Source organism: Lissotriton vulgaris, chromosome 6 (assembly GCF_964263255.1).
Source record: "Lissotriton vulgaris chromosome 6, aLisVul1.2, whole genome shotgun sequence".
Classification (NCBI taxonomy): domain Eukaryota; kingdom Metazoa; phylum Chordata; class Amphibia; order Caudata; family Salamandridae; genus Lissotriton; species Lissotriton vulgaris.
In genome coordinates this window covers 1,262,909,941-1,262,927,519 of record NC_141694.1, presented here as the reverse complement: position 1 = coordinate 1,262,927,519, position 17,579 = coordinate 1,262,909,941, and the positions used below count along the sequence as shown (strand labels likewise).

Genomic DNA, 17,579 nt, shown 5'->3' with positions numbered 1-17,579 from the left:
AGTTTCTGCTGTCACCATCCAGACGTAAATTCTATACATCTGTTGTTGGCATTGCCTTTGGTTGCAAACTACTGGTGTCCGACATTTAACATTTTATGTAATATGGTGGAACTGCCCCCCTTCAGGACCCTCTTGTGTTAATTCTGGGATCTGTCAAGGAGAAACCAGGTACTGTTAGGTGATACTCAAGGACTGCAACATTTCTGGCAGAGAGGAGAGTAAAGATCTGCTGCGGCAGGAACCTTACACCTACAGTAAATGATTAAGTGACCATTTCAACATACAGTAATGATATAATAGACACATATGGGGTGCTTCTACCATGAGGGGTTAATCTAGGACCACTGGAGCCCCCTTATAAACTGTCCAGAGCAGGCCCATCAATAGGGTCCCAGAGTGTGTGCATCCGAGCTATGCATCGAAAATCAACAAGGTAAAGTCAGTGGCACCATGGTGTTATCTGGACTGAGAGGAATGAGAGGGATGATGGGGCCTCAGTGTGTTCTAGATGAAGTATGGGGCACACAGCCTACACTATATACTTTACATTCTAAGAATGAGCTTATGTGTCAAAGAATGCATCATTACATATTTTGCTTGATGTAACACTCAGCTTTCTAAATCCTGTTCTATAAAATGCCAAATAAAATTAAAATGACTATAAATGAAGATGCCATGTAAGATGCTGGTTTTGGTACTGCTTCGTGCACCAAAGTCTGATCAGCATTGCCACTTTAGTTTCTTTTCACCTACAAAAGGCCAGTGATTGAGATGAAAATCATTTTTAGATTTCACTCAGAATGGAAGGGTGAGCTTGGGGCAGAATGATAGGGTGGGTTTCGGGCAGTGGGTGCAGAAGATTGCAGGGTTTATTTATTTGGTTTTTTTTAGCTACGGACTTACTGGTCATATTATTATGATTCGCTTCTGCTATGATGTGTTAGCCCTAAGTGCCAGTCTATGGAGCTTGCTTTAGAATGCAGTGGGTGTTAGTTGAGAGTGAGCAGTCAGTTTGACGGGCAGCTGTAGGCCAGGCAGGGAACCTGATCTTGCTCTCTTTGGGGCTTTTTTGTGCACAGCCACCAATACATCTTCAAATTACGCTATTGAACGTGCCTGGCTGCGAGCTAAGTGACATCTGAGTGACTATTCTTCTGTAAAACATCTGCCTTAAGACCACCACTCAGAGTTACTTCATTGAAGTGCATTTTGATCCTACTGAGCCAGAGTGGGTAGAGCTGTTTTAAGGCATGGGCAATTGTCCAGAGGTTCCGAAAGTATGAGAGTCCCCCTGGCAAACAATTTAGAAGTGTCAGATGTCCTGCCTAATAATGGTGCATAAAATAATGTTATTCTTTAATTTGAAGCATGTCCGCTTCAGTCACGTCTGCTGCCAATATCCAGTTAGGGTCAGTGGGGGGGGCAGCAGCGGCAGCAGGGAGGTTGAGCAAAAAAAATAAACACTTACCTGATCCTACGACCCCCTCGCACTTCGATGATTCTTCTTGTTGGAGCTCCCGACAGTCCCTAGGACAGACTTCACAACCAATCCAGACGTTGCTCTCATACTATGAGAGCAGTGCCTGGATTGGCCTGAGCGGGCTGCTGAGATGCTCTGCTCAGGCACAGGAAGTCTGACAAGTTAGAGAAACCTAACTGCACATGTCTTTTTGGCTGGGCTGTGACAGAAAACAGAAAGGCACAGTTAGGACTGCACAACCACTCCTCTCTGCCGCCCCCTACACACGCTGGCTCAACCAGCAACTGAAAAATACATGAATAGTAACATATTGTTTTATTTTTCAGCTGCTGGCTCTGAGCCAGTGGGGCAACGCTCCTCCGCCATTGCGGAGGAGTCACCACTGGTCCGCTTCACAGAAGCTTAGAGTGCAAGACTAGCCTGCCCACCTTTCCCCTTGTACTCTCAGGGAGTTGCTGGCAGTAACATTTAAAACAATCTTTCTATCTCTTTTCTCTCAAGTCACCTTTCTGCTTCTACCTCACCCTTCTCTTCACCTCTCTTTCTCTACCTATGTCTACATTTCTAAGTACCATTCCCCTTTTCTATCTCAAATCTTTCTAAATCACCTTTTCAATAGGAGCGAGAAATACTATGGTGAATTCATGTTATTGTCCCACAGAATAGCATTATCTTGGAAAGTGGAGATTTATGGACCCTTAGATGTCCTGAGGGGACTTGCAATTCTACAAAATATATGCTGTAAAATTCAGCTCAAGCACAATTTTATTTAAGATCAGTTGTAATCAGCAATACAGTTATCTACACCCAAAATAGACATGTTGTTCTTGCTTTTTCATTAACAAGATAATAAATTATTTTGGCCCATACCAGTTGTGTAGATGGTAAAATCATAAGGCAGTGAAGGCACTATTACCATGTTTAAACAAATACCCTCAATGTTTACCTATTTTAACTCGTCCTCTTTCCGGACCTTCTCCCATGACCAGGATGTTTGCTGGCTTCTGCAAAGCAAAAACATACATATTTAATTTTCATAAGTTAATAACCAAGTTAAAGCAAACAGTTTTCTTTATTTTTATTTTTTGCCATTTCTTTATTGTTTTTTTAACAGTCAACACAAGAACAAACCTGATGGAGTCACATTAGCACACCAGCCCGCGCCCAGAATCGAAAATGCAACTTTACAAATAATAAGCACGTTGTCCTACCCGATCAGATAACCCAGCCTCTCAAGTTAGCAAGCACCATATAAGGCAGTGGTCTTCAAACGTTTTAATCCCGCCCCCTCCTCCCCCCTGTGGGAAAAAAAACCTCCCTCAACATTTTTCACAATTATTTGATTAAACTGTCAATGTTTAAATATGTATAGACACATGTAAACTTCGCAGTTAAGTTCTGTTATTGTTTTAGAAATGCAATCAAATACATGATTACCACACATACTATTCTGGTCAGGCAGGCCTTACTAATGTGTAAAGTATCCATAGTGTGATTTTTAGAAATGGGGGTCGAAGTTTTGAAAAATATTTGGAGTCCCTTCCGGTTTGACATCTTCTTCCAGACAGGATATAAATGACAAAAGATGTTAGTGATGGCCCATTACATAGTGACTTCCGCTCTTTTTTTCAGCTTAAAAAAAAGCACTGTTATCAGCATTTTGCTTCTTTTGACCAGAGCCTGACACCCTTCCTGAGGTCACTTGAGGCCCACATCCCAGTTTGAAGACCTCTAATCTATGGGGGAGTCATTTCCAGGCTAAATAAACACTCGCCAGCTGTTAACTAACACATTCATCCATCTCAAAGCCGCATGCACACACCACACCCTGCCATCCCTGCACAGCACAGCTCAGGTTGCACCCCCCCCATACCAAGCAAACAGTCCTTAAAAACAATTGTTTTTCTGAAGACCCAGTCATATGAGTCATGTATTTCCTATCATCTTGCTAATTTAAGTTAAATTGAATCTAGCCTACTGCTAACATTCAACGTAATATACAAGGAAACATCCTTAATTATTTTAAGCTAATGTTTTCCAAGCAGAGAACCTCAGAAAAAATAATTCCATGAATACTAAAGTCCTACAGTTCCAGACCAATCCACCCAAGGCTTTAAGTGGGCGGCATCCTGCCAGTGCTCAGCACCAGCAGTTCTAAAAAAGCAGGTGCCGAGACGGATCGCTATCAGGCTCTCCATTTTCCTCCTTACCTTCAGGATGGAAAAAAAAAACCTCAACTCTACAGCAGTACCACTGATGGAGCAAGGACCTGTGTAAAAGAGACTTGCTCAGACGCAATCCTCTAATATAATCCCGTAGCGAAGTATTATTAATGTCTGTAATACTAATTGGCACAAAATTCCATATATTTCTAGAAAAAGGGAAGCTTGACTATGTGTTTTACTAACAATTAACCCGAGTGTAACTAAAGATTGCTGCTAACGCGGGAAAATGTACTGCGCATGCATCAGCTGCATGATGTCTTAACGCTTGGAGGAGAAATTCTGCTTCTGCTCAATAGCATCTAAAATGGCCGCTTGGGAACTCAGGTGCTAAGCATCTGCTTTGCTGAAACTAAACCGCGTTATATACTAAGTGCTAATGCATAAATAGTCTTTATAAGTAAATGGGATAAGAGTAAATATAGGTGGTATACAGAGAAAACATTTTATTTTGAATGTAATACTTTGTCTTTTGACCTCTCTATTAGTTTGTATTTGGGCCTCTGAACGATGCTAAAGTCTGACACCAACGTGGGTTTGCCTGCTTGCGCAGAAGGGACAACTCTGAAACAGTGACCTCAAGTCTTGAACCTCGTCCATTGAAGATTCAATGGACGACTGTGAAATTGTATACATTGTTGTTGATAAAGTTTACAAATATGGGTGGGAAATAAAGCTTGGGAGAACAAATTAATGGGCTGGAACTTAAAACAATGAACTTAAGAAAAGTATTAAAACTTAGCATGGTGTGATGATCATCCCCTAAGCTCGTCCAATCAGAAATAGGAGTTACATAGGGTTGAAACATTAAGGGGTGGTACATGCCATTAAGAAAGTATAATTGGGGTAGTTAGTTAGATTAGTTCGAGCAGTCGCTGCCAGAATGCTGAAAAACAGACATGCTGTCCGAATGCTGATTGAATACCTGAAGAAGCAGACTTAGAATTTCCAGAGCAAATAGAATTAGAAGACGATCACGGAAGAATCGAGGAGGTAATAGAATTAGAAGAAGATTGCGGAAGAATCGAGGAGGAAGTTAGCATCAGAGAGGGTGAGACGCAGGCGTTGAATCCAGAAGAGGTCATCTGTCCTGCCCTATCCTGTCCTGAAGTACCTGTCACCTGAACTTTCTAAGGTGCCCATTAACTCTTGGCCAGAGGGGTCTGATTTTCGCACCATCCTAGGTAAATGTAAATCTGTGTATTGTGTCAATGTGCCTTTCTCTCTATATCCTCTCTTTCCTGAGGTACTTGTTATTGTGAAATCTTATTTGAATTGGATAGACCAATCTTACTTCCTCCGAAAGATGGAGTTAACACTGTAATTTGTTTTGCTCTTATGATTTTAGATTTTAAAGTCCCAAATATAACAAAATGGCCTCTTTGAGGGAGAAGCAGGGACAAAATAACTAGTGAAACCCTCCATAAAAATGGGTCTTGGAGTCAAGTTTGTGTTAACTGCACCAATTTATTTCCATAAAACAACTCTACCTATTACAGTAAAAATACATGAGTACAAAAATATACCTTAAACAATGTTCTGCTACCAGGAACAGTGAGAGGCCTGGTCTTAAGACTGCAAAACAATAAGGTACTACAAAATTTAAGACAACTGATCACATTACCATGACTGCTCCGCTTGACAGTTGAAGTAGCACTTCAACTGCATTTGTTGTAAAGGACAGCCATTTTGGAAGTTTTATTTGGGAGCCAGTCACCAAGGAAAGTTGTGGTATATTGAATGATGAGATACAACTGCAATGCTTTATCCCGTAGCCGGTCACACAAGTTGATGCATTTAGCTGCCACCAGCAAATCAGATAAATAAACCTACTGAATCATTAACTTCATGATTCTTCAAATGCTACAATTAAGGTGTTTAAACTATTTAGATAATTTGCCTGCCATATTGATGGCACCCGCAATCTGTTATTGGACCTCACAGTTCAAGATTACTACTGTGAAATGAAACATGGCCACAGTTCTACGGATGCATGATAGGATAGAAAACATGGAAGCTTTTAATGTAACACAGTGAATAAGCTGAGCAATGGTGCAACTTCGACACACATTGAAATGTTTGTGAATTGGTAACATCACTGTTTTCCATGACACCAATTAATGTAAAAGTAAATCGTAAGAGACCATGCTGAAAGGGAAAGACATATAAGCGTAACTTGGCCGAATGTCCTACTCATGCATAGGACCAGGAGGCTGGAAAGCTGGATTTTTATGCGCATATTATGACATCTGTAACTGACACACAGAAAGTAAGGAAATAGATGAAAAGTAGCAAGTACGCATGAATACTTACAGTTGTAATGTACGCCTGGCCTACAATGTTCCTACTTTGCAGGAATAGCCCTCTGAGTACAGGATTGATGTTGAGGGCACAGCTTCAAGGCTCTTATCACGAGTTGTACAATACTTGGGAGGATTTACCACATGATAACTTTGCATGCAAATTCACCATTACCAGGTGGTAAATCTGACCCAGTACCATGCAATTACAAGTTAAACCCCATGGAATTACCATTTGAAAATGACTTTTCCCGACAGTTATGCCACAAGAAATTCCTAATTCCATGGGGTTTATCGTAAAAATGTATCATCTGCTTTGATCAGGTGGTAAACGTATACGGAGACCAATGGATAGGGTGGAGGTGAGGAAGGGGTGGGGATACGGAGACCAATGGATAGGGTGGAGGTGAGGAAGGGGTGGGGATACGGAGACCAATGGATAGGGTGGAGGTGAGGAAGGGGTGGGGATACGGAGACCAATGGATAGGGTGGAGGTGAGGAAGGGGTGGGGATACGGAGACCAATGGATAGGGTGGAGGTGAGGAAGGGGTGGGGATACGGAGACCAATGGATAGGTTGGAGGTGAGGAAGGGGTGGGGATACGGAGACCAATGGATAGGGTGGAGGTGAGGAAGGGGTGGGGATACGGAGACCAATGGATAGGGTGGAGGTGAGGAAGGGGTGATGTAAGCTGTTGTTGAATCTCATGTTATGCAACCGTCAGCAATGCCGTAAGGCAAAAAATAGTTAAAGTGTATCGTCTTTATTATTCATTTGCTACATACAAAAATCTGTATGCATCGCTAATTACATGACTCATCTATACAAATGAAGCACAGTGTTTTTGCCACCATCAAGGCTCTGCACCTGTGAACTGCAAAGAAGCAATTGAAGTCATGGTGCTATAAAATGAGTCTCTATGCTCAGCACCAGCAAACACTGGCCCAAATTAAAGTACTGGGGACACCCTAAAATGTAACAGAGGTCCCAGCTTAAACTCTGCTTGTGCGTTGAGGAAATATAAATTTTTGGTCATGTTATGTTCCCTAGCGCGTACCCCACCGACTCCATGTACCAGCTTAAAGTGCATGTAACTTCCCTCCTGTGCCAGCTATGAAGACGCAAATACATTTGCGTCCAACGTTAACTTGTCCTCTTTCAGATCCACCCTGGATGGATTATATAGTCCGTTCCTAAGTATGCTATGCCACCGTCTTTTTGTAGTACACTTTACATGTATTTCCTGCTCTGACAGAGTAGGCCCTGAATTTCTGCCATCAAAGCCTCTTTCCTGGCTCCTGACGCTGACAGCCTCTGCTCAGGCTACCTCTGTACCCGTGAACTCTGACTTACTTCAGCGCGGTCCCTCGCGCTCAGCTCAGCCTGCTTTCTGCCAAGACTGACTATAACCTTCGAGTTATCTGTTCCGCTCCTCGAGAATGCATTCCTGCCTACTAGCTCCAGTAAACATCCTCTCCAGCTGCAGAGCCAAAGGGCCGACCTGTCTCAATGCAAGTAATTCATAGCCTCTGTTACCATGCTTCCATGGAAGGCCCCGTGCCCCCCACGCTTTTCATGCAGACCCTTAGGCGCTTATACACGCACCCACAGTTAGCATAGAATAGCTTCTGCCCTAGAGACCTTTCCGCCCAGATAGTATGGTTCCTAAACATCAGATATCAGATACGATAAAAGTACAAGTTGATCTGACATGCCAGACTTCTGTCTCTTTCCGTCAGTGTAAATGTCAAGTCCCCTGCACCCCGTCAATCACACGTCATGCAGCTGCGCGCGCATCCAAGCTTCCGATTTCTGCTGACATTGCAACAATTCTGTTAGCACCACCCCTTGGTGCCACCCACTTGCGTCACCTATCAGTGACGTTTCTAGTACACACCTCTAGTTCACGCCTAGTTCACGCCTCTTGATTACGTACTAGTACCACGTGTATACTGTTATCTTGACTTCTCTCAGCTGTTACGCCTCTTACACTATTACTTATGATGTGAATTAAGTATATAAGCTATGTAATGTCAATAAAGTTTGCTCTATCCCTTCTGACACCCCTGTGGTGGTCAGAACATGATATCCTGGTCACGACCATTCCTTTTATGAGGAATAAAACCCTTAGAAACTCTAACACCACGGACTCTGTCTTTTTTCATTCCGATTGAGTTATTATTGATTAAGTACTTACCTGCATAGAAATTAAGAGAGTAAATTAATTATTTACGTCAGCGTCACCAAAGGACATTAAATTCTCATTTGGGGTACAGGTACCCCAACTGCTCCCATCCCCCCTCCATCAGGCCTGGAAGGACATATTCTAGGCCATTTGTTAGACCGGCGCCAGTATCCACACCTCACCTGTTGAAAAGAGGTGCGTTTCAACACTGATATGACTGACTTTTGCCAGATGCGTGCCATCTGCCTTACCACAACTGGCAGGACACCCCAAACACGAGCTCCCTCCATTAATATTATCCATGAGATTTAATTGGTGCTTGAAAACTGTTACTCTACAAATGGTCTCACAGACAACTTTAACAAAATGATCTTGTACGTTTTCCTTACCCCATTGGTTTGGGAAAAAAACATGACACAGACTTTTAGTCTCAACTTTTCTGCACAAAATGGCCTGTTCCCACCATCCAAACAGCTGCACGATATATTTTTAATAGTTTTCCTTGCTTTGTACTCTTGGTTGAAAACAATGAAGCATAGCATTTTTATGGGGCTCTCACTTGAGCCATCACAGTCAGCTGGTTCTAATGTATTTCTAAAAAAAGAATGTGTGGTTTTATTATTCTGGACCAGCGCTGAAGCACCACTCCTTACTAGAGCGCGTAAACATCCCCACGCTTGCAATAAGAAACACGGTTGAGAAACAAGAAAATGACAAGAGGCACCTGAACATTTCATAGGAGTTCCAATATATATTCCGACCAATACATTTGCTCTTATCCACTTTCTTTGTTAATTCAAAGTTCAAATTACTTCTTTAAAAAACAACACTATTGTCCACTCCCTGCGCTTGTATTAATGCATATTAATCAAATTTGTAGACTGAGAAATTAGAATCCTTCATGCATAAAGTTCATACAGCATTTTAAAAAAGGATAGATATATTATCTATCAATCCACAAACAACATGTGTTATTGTTGCTTACTTTCATTTCTATTTTCGATTCTATCACCGCTTGGTGCGTACAATAGTCTTAACTCAAAACTCGTGAGCTTTTACTTCATGTTAACAATTTCAATTATTTGCAGAAATTACCCATTTAAGAAATGGTCTGGTGCCACCTAAGAATTCATTTTATATGTTTGTAATAATGCATGTGATATAATTTCACATTGAGGGTTTGGGGTGCAGCCGACTACAGAGAGGTCTGCCCCCCGACAATTTGGGGAATGGAGCAGTCCAAACGACTGCTCTGATTTTGGGCTGTGTTGGGCTACTATGTAGCCCAGGTATCAAAGGGGACATTTTGGGTTACCAGCCCCCATGTTAACATGGTAACACAGTGGCTGATAGTAAGGTTTGGATGTTTTTTGGTGGTGTTTGTTTGCGGAGGTTTCAGTACATTCTCTTAGATTGTGGCGCTAAGGATCTACCTGTTGATTGCTGAAGAAATGAGTCCGGGTGGGCGCAGTGTGTATTAAGTCTCTGTGGCCTATAATCGCCAACAGTGAGCAGCCTTTCGGGTGGCGTTCTCGAACTGCAGCATGGGGTAGTAGTCTGCTCACTGGAACTGTTATGTGGACATAATCCTCCAAAGGCGGGTCAGACAGCTGGCTCAAAACATAGGGGCACCACAGAGACAATGGAACAGGATCCACACTGTACCTCACAGAGGACAACACTGATGAGGAGCAAGAGAACCTCAACACGGCAAGAACAGCTACCTGCACTCGTGTTGCTGGTAGTATGGCAGTACAGGCCCTTCCTCTCGCCTCAGCTTTCTCAGATGCGTAGAAAGCGATGAGACCTCCTGTCTGGCAGACAGCCATCTTGGGTTCCGACTAGGCGACACACATGGACCTTCGTTCTCGGGCTACTTCTCACTCGATCAGTGGCCATTACCGCCGCACTTGCAGCAGCTGCGTCTGTAATATTTAAGCTGATTTAAATCAGGTTCTCAGCATGCTGGAGATTCTTCAGTTTAATAGACTCGTTGTGCTCACCTCTCTGTATCATACCAGTTTGCACAGGATAACCAGTGGTCTGCAAAGAAGCAGAGCCTTGACATATTCTGTGTCCAAGGATATGGCAGCCACTGCTCTGAACAGACAAGTAAAACCAGACTCACTCTGCCATGCAAAGGGGACACCGACTCTGATCACGGGGGGCTGCCAGGGCAGGCCCGCTCAGCCCGACACTCACCTCGATCCATTTCTGCGCCTTGCTGAAGGCTGCCCCGGGAGCCGGCTCCTGTGGTTTGCTTCACAGTGAAATGGATCCAAAGAAAAACCCGAAGCTTGCGAGTGGTGCGTGCGCCACAGCAAGCCATGTGGTTTCACTTATCGCGCCTGTTTTCTGGGCACGATAATTGAAACCACATGGCCTATTGGTGTCTATTACAGTAATAATCCATGGGTGGAGCAATGCACCCGCCTTCGGCCTATTGCGTGCTGGCTTTCAACAAAACACGCACGCAAAGGCCAATAACGTGCCACAGAAGGAAAGGCACACGCTCATGCGTGTGTCATTCCTAGGTCAGCTTCAAATCTCAGTTTTTCACCTATTAAATGTCTCAAACTGCGCGAGCACTGCTGCACAGTGCAATGCTAGGCGAGAGACCTAAAAATCACTGAGGCGCTCCGGCTCTTGGAAGAGGCCAGGCGCCCTTATGTGGCAGTGGGAGTGACTGGCGTCCGGCCGTCCAACAAGGAGAGGTCAGCAGGGGTCGCGGCTGCAGTGTGGGTCTGTTTGCCACCGCGCCAGACCCCAGCTGTACATAGTGCCATGGTAAGCAGGCAGGGCAGCTCTCGAATACGGAGAGCGGCCCCAAGTACACAAGGGAGTGGGGCGAGTGCTAGTCCAAAATGGCTGGCCTCGGCTGAGTCCCCCCACGTAGTGCACGTCTGGACCTTGGTAGGGAGCCGGTGATGAGGAGGGATGGCTCTCTGGAACCTTCTGTGAGGGCCTGGCAGGTAGAGGCTGGAGTGGTAGGGCCTTCAGGGGGTGGGCCGGCACCCAAATGACTCACCCCTTGCTCATTGCAGATACCAGTGGGGAGGAGGTGGGCAGGCAAATGACTAAGGGGGCGGGAGGGAAGAAAACTACCGGTCTTCAGCACAGAGAGGGAGGGGGGATGTCAGACTGGGGCCAGATTGATGCATGGCAAGCATCCCTCAGGAGAGCGTGAATTGACTTTGGGCTGTGCCAAGGCAGTAAAGATGGTGCATGCTGGGAGGAGAAGTCCAGGGAGGGAAACAAATACTTTAGGGCTGCGGTCGAGCAGACTGTCCATATGAAAAGGCAGACCCAGTGTCAACTGGGAGAGGATGATGACCAGCGGGGAGAAGGAGGCGACAGTAGGGCCACAAGGAGGTAGGGGGCCTGCATGCCTGGATAGAGATGGTTTGCTGGAGTGGGCCCCTGCTCGGGCCTGAGCCTGTTTGGCTGAAGAAGTGTTGGGTTTTGAAGGTGCTGCAGGATTTTCAATTGGGTGGGGAGGGAGGGTGTAGGCAGTTAGCCAACACACCAGTTAGGGACCAGAGTATGACAGTGGCGAGCATAGTGATGAGGATATGGAAGGGACCGAAGGGTGATAGGGCAGGGCAGATGAAGGGAGGTTGGAGCTGGAGGCAGGTGAAAGGCACATGCATGCTTAAGGCAAGGAGGTACAGAGCGGCAGTGTTTGGCAAGAGAGGTCTCATCCCAGTAGCTGGGGGTATCTACCAGCACACTGGACCTGACATTTTTTTTACAGGACAAACTGTTCCGCGAGTGGTGGAATCAGGGGAGCTCGTACAGTTTAACCACCACAAGAGAAAGAGAACGCAGGGCCCAGTGGGCTAGCTGGAAATCTGTGGGAGACTTCAAGATCGCTACCTCATGAAGGCCCCGCATGGCTTCGGCAGCGCAACTGGTCAGTGGGCCCTGGACGGCTCTTGGTGGGAATCAGCATGATGCATGGCAGTCCATGTCATGGGAAGTGTTTGGAGGGTATGGTCTGGCCCACCAACGAACACAAGAGCATCGATGGGCTTGGGGGGTGACGGCTAAGCCGCAGGGGCAGGCGGAAAATGCTGTCACAGACAAGGATGATGGGGCTCTGTGGGAGGACACTGAATTCTATTATGAAGAGCAAAGTATGGAAGAAGGGGAAGTGCTTGATGATGAGGCACAGACAGAGGTTGTTGTGCTGTGGTGGAGCCAAGGAAAGGAGAACGCGGGAGGGAGAGGGAACACTCATCAGGTTTTTCATGCTACATTGAAGAGCACTCAGATGGACAATGGAGGCACAGCAGCGGAGGTCTGCTAAACTGGAGGCAACAGGCAGCAAAATGGCAGGCTCCGGAACAGGCACCGACCCTGGCCCCAGGTAATAAACGCAGTCAGGAGCGCGACGGGGGTGCTATGGTGTCGGTTGGCATTGGTGCTATGGAGTCGCAGGTTGGGGGATGCTTCAGCTGCGAAAAGGGATGTATGTGGAGGATATGGGGGTAGGTAAGGACGACCAGGTAGTGGAAGCCAAGTGCAGGGGGCGAAGGATAGTTGGGCAGGGACCAAGGTCAGCACAGCGAGTGACACACCGCAGATAAACGAGACAAGGCCCAAGAAGGGAGTAGAGTAGGCAGTGGGGAGAGACAAAGGGGAGAAGGTAGAGGTGAAGGTAGGGAGGAAAGAAATTGCAGAGCTGAAGATCATGAAACTTCCATATATGGGGGTTTCGAAACCGCTGAGAGCCCATATCATGCTGGAGACAAAGGAAATTATTTGGAATGGTGAGTATGTGAAGATTTTAAAGTTGCTACATAGGGAGCTGAGGGCTAGAGAGGGCTCGAAAGAGGAGTAACATGAGCTCGCTAAGTGCTTTAAGGTTCCACTCGCGTAGATGGCAGCCTTTTTTATTTACAGTGGTGTGTACTGTGAAAAACACCCGTAGAGGTGCATGGCAATTTTCAAGTATTTGGATACGATCAGGAAAGCGCAGATCAACTACGGGGGTTATGCCTGGGCACAATATGACAATGAGTTCAGGACGCGTAGATCAGGACGTACAGTGGGGGGAGGTGGATGCTTTTGCATCACACTATGAGCCCTTGAAATTTGTTAAGACCATCTTTAAGACAAGTGGTCTACCTATCGTTTAGCCGCCCTTTCAGGGCCAAAATGAACAATTGATGGGCAGAATACAGAACAATGTAATACATTCACCCTAGTACAGAGATCTGGGCCTAAATCCATCGTTTTTTTGCTCACCATGCCATTACAGTTTGGACCCGATCATATGCAAATCAGTCTTGACCCTGCGCCCAATGGGAACAGTCCAGCCTGAACTGCCAGGCCAGGTCCTCCCTGGACTGGAAACAAGCATCCTAGGACCCGTTTCGGGCTGTCAGCCCTCATCAGCCAGGATAGCTTGTCTCCAGTGGCATGTTGAGCACGGGACTCACGTCTGAGCATACCCGTCCGACTCAGGGTGACAAATGCAAAAAGAACAATTGATGGACAGAATGCAGAACAATGTCATACATTCACCCCAGTACAGAGATCTGGGTCTAAATCCATCGCCCTTTCAAGGCCGCCCACTCGAGGGGGAAGTGCCCGAAAAAAGTCAGAGAGGGTAGACAGACACATGTTGGGATTTTAACAGGGATTTTAACAGGGGCCATTATACCCGGGACTGTTACGGATCAGCGGGTCAAGCCAGTCCTGCCGCAGGACAGTGGCAACCCCAGTTAGGATGCACAGGGAATCAGCAGGGTAACAGGCCGCTGCGTTCAGGGGTGGTCAGAGGGGACAGGGATCTGAAGCAAAAAGCTTGTATTCCCATAAAGCTGGAGAGTTTAGAATTCTGGTTGGGATTTTACAATAATGACAAGGATGCCAACCTGTAATGGGAAGGGTTCAGGCAGGGTGGTTTTCGTTTGAGGTACCAGTGTACAAGAGTGTGCAGGTGGGCAAACAACCTTCAGTCGGTTACTTCAGGGCCATCTGTGGTGCGGGAGAAGCTGCTGAAGGAAGTAAGAGGGCAGGTTGGCAGGCCCCTTGGAAGACTGTTTCCTGGTGCACTTAATCGTGTCCCCAATTGGGGTGGATCCTATAAAGGACAAAGGTCAGTTTGGGCTCATTGAATACTTGTGGCCTGAGGGCTGATCAGTAAATGATTTTATCCCAGAGGAGCAGGCATCAGTGACATATTCTTCAGTGGAAGTGGCCCTGGCTATGGTTGAATATGTAGGCATGGGGGCACTAATGGCAAAGAGCGACATCAAATCAGCTTCCTGTCTAATACCGGTGCATCCTGATAATTTCCAGTTGCTAGGAATAGAACTTGAGGAACAGTGGTATGTGGATAAGTCGCTGCCTATGGGATGCGCCATATCCTGTGCACTATTTGAGCACTTCAGTACGTTTCTTCAATGGGCCTTTTCTGCAAGCTCAGGACATTGGCAGGGGATTTATTACCTCAATGATTTTTTCTCTGTTGGAACGCCCAGTTCCACAGACTGCCAACAGTTTGTGGACAGTTCCCAGGATCTCATGGATGACCTAGGAGAGCCCTTGGCACCGGAAATGACAGTGGGACCCAGCACGGTACTGTCATTTTTGGGCATTAAGTTTGACTCAGTAGCGATGGAGGCTCGCTTACTGGAGGAAGTTAACCATGCATTTCCTGTTGGATGCCATGCTAGGCAAGGGCAAGGTTACTGTAAAAGTGGACCGTCGTGGCACGGGAAGTGGTGCGCAGAAGAATGGGATCTTTCCTAGATGAGGGAAGGCCACAGTATTGCATTTTTTTTACATTTTCCCACCGGTGGTTGCAGTGGTACTGTGGAGGTATCAGCTGGCCCACAAGAAAGTGCTCTTTCATATTGACAACCTGGCAGCAGTGCAGGTGGTTAATCATCAGTCAGCGAGGGATGCGCAGGCGTTAAAGTTGCTGCAAGTCTTTGAGTTGCATTGTCTACGGAATTAAAAAAAAAATCAGGCAAGACATGTGCCATGCGAGAAATCAATGAAATTTCGAATGCTGTGACTCGTTTGCATTGGGAGAGGTTCCATGGGTCGGCCACGAAGGCGGACAGAGTCTGGAACAGGATGCCGTGGAAGCTTTGGTCAGTAGACGAAAAAGGATGCTACAGCTGATTATGGAGTCGTTGGCTTACTGGCAGTATTACGGAAAGTACTGTCAGAATTGGATGTTGAAGCATGGTTGTTTGGGACTCATTCATTACGGATTGGCATGGCGATGGAGGAAGGCAGACAAGGTTGGAGTAAAGAAGACATCATAAGCCTGAGCAGATGGGCTTTCAGCGCTAGGTGCAGGAGAGGGAAGGTGTTTGCTAAGCCAATGTTGTTCTCTTATGCATGTTTTGCTGTTTTTCTGGTTCCGTTCTAGGCCCGCAGGTAGCCGAACTGTCAGTTTGTACAACTGGACATTCCTTTATTAACTGGGTATAATGTCATGCAAGGCAGAGCAGCCTTGGGATTTCGCAGATATTCTCCCCTCACAATTTCTAGCTGCGATGGCAGGGTAGAGGAGGATGAGGTGGAAGGAGTTGATCCTGTGTTTGAATAGATTGATTGTAAGGCGGCGATGCCCAGATATTTCACTTTTTCATTTAGGGGAAAATGACCTAGTTGTAGAAAAGAGTGTAGTGTTAATGAGAGACATGAAGGATGCACTAAAAGAGATTTTTCGACAATGGGCAGGCTACCAAATCATGTGGACTGATTTTATACCATGAAGGGAGTGGTCCTCTGCGATCGAGAATGCAAGGAGGAAAGTAAATAGGTAAATTAAGGATTTTTGTAGAGAAAACGGAGTGACAAGGAACAAGCATTTGAAATTGAAGTATGATGCAGTTGAATTTTTTAGAGGTGATGGTGTCCATCTTTCATACACAGAAATGTAAATGTAAATGTAAATGTAAGGTGTTTTGTAGCGCGCTCAATTACTACCGGAGTATCCTGGCGCGAATGACCGCTGGGGAACCCGTCCTGGCTTTCCCTGTGAGATGGTCCCATGCTGGGTATCTCCAAGGTGAAGCCAGGCATCCCCGGCGTCTGTGGGGGGCCGTTGTAGCGATGAGGCAAGCTTAATGCCCAGAGTTACCGAGTGTGATCACTGCCCAAAGTGGGCACCGAGGCGAGAATTATCAGTCCGCTGACCCTGGTCCTCGACCCTGCCGCGTCGGGAATCGAACCCTGGTCCCGGGCCGTTCTCAGCCTCCGGGTCTGCCGCCTCTAACCAGTGAGCCACACCTCGCTTGTATTGGGTCAGGAGGGCCTGGTGAAGCCTTTGAATGTGCCCTATGCCCTAAAAGACAGGTTGGGGGAGCAGAACAGTTGTTGGAGACTTTTTCTGGGTGGCTGTGGGCAGGCAACTTCGTATATGTTTAGCCAAGTTTATTGTTGCTGACAGCGGCAATCCAGGCTGAAAGGGAACGGGTAGGTAGGAACACCTGGACTGGGTAGGAAGTTTAAGGTTCGTTAGGAAGTTTAGTTAGTTACAGGTTAATAGACGCTGTAGAATGCAAGAGAGTTAACGGTACAAATTGCTGAGGATCAGCCAGGAGGAGGGACAAAATTGCAGGTTTAAGCTTTTTTAGGGCAGGGGGCGGACTTTTAAGGGTGATGGTAGTTAACATAGCTAACAGTTTGTGTATAGTGAGGTTGTAGTTTTGTATGGCACAGGCCAGGTTTATAATTGTGTTGTGCACCTGTTTCAACATAAAGTGGCCCTTTTCACACTATTAAGGTGTCCGTGGTTTGTGCTGCCTCCCATATTCCCCAAGGGTAGAGTTACTCTCACATCCCCAAGGCCGTTTTAGACTTAATGAGCATAAAGAAACAGTTCCCTAACATATGGAAAACAGGAAACATGTCCATGAAGAATTGCAAAATGTGTTTGAAGTGTACCGACATAAGTAAGCTGATGCAAATGAATCCTGCATTTGGTATGCCAACTGAAGTAGGACATTGATGGACTAAAAAGTTACTTATGCTGAGGAAGAACCCTGGGGATGATGGGGCCCTGAATACGGCAAAGGATGCACTGTTGAATGAAGATGTAGGCCCAGCAAAAAAATAGCAGACTAAGATTTCGAATTGTAAGCAGAACAAAAGAGAATTACCAGCAGACATAGGCGTTGGAGGTAAGAGTGCTGGGGTGCTGCAGAATCCCCAAACTAACCATGCGGGACTTCAGAAGGTTAATGAACAATAAAGATGCCTCAAATGTTATCTTGTCATAGAGGTCCAATGTCAGGCTCAGTCATCTCACAAATTGCTGTTTATTCTTTTAACATGGAGACTGGTGCTTACTTTTCATCTGCTAACTGTGGGAGGATTTAATAATGTGAACTATGTGACAATTTTGTGTGTGAAAAAAATGC

General features: G+C 45.9%; 1 protein-coding gene across 2 annotated transcripts in view; it reads right to left on the bottom strand.

The window, feature by feature from the left end:
* CDK19 (cyclin dependent kinase 19) overlaps window positions 1-17,579 on the bottom strand; it is a 1,344,771-nt gene that overhangs the window by 323,964 nt on the left and 1,003,228 nt on the right. For both annotated transcript variants that reach the window (XM_086927380.1, XM_086927381.1), the window contains exon 5: window positions 2,427-2,484. In XM_086927380.1, coding sequence (XP_086783506.1) covers window positions 2,427-2,484 — 58 coding nt within the window. The remainder of the gene's footprint in view (window positions 1-2,426; window positions 2,485-17,579) is intronic.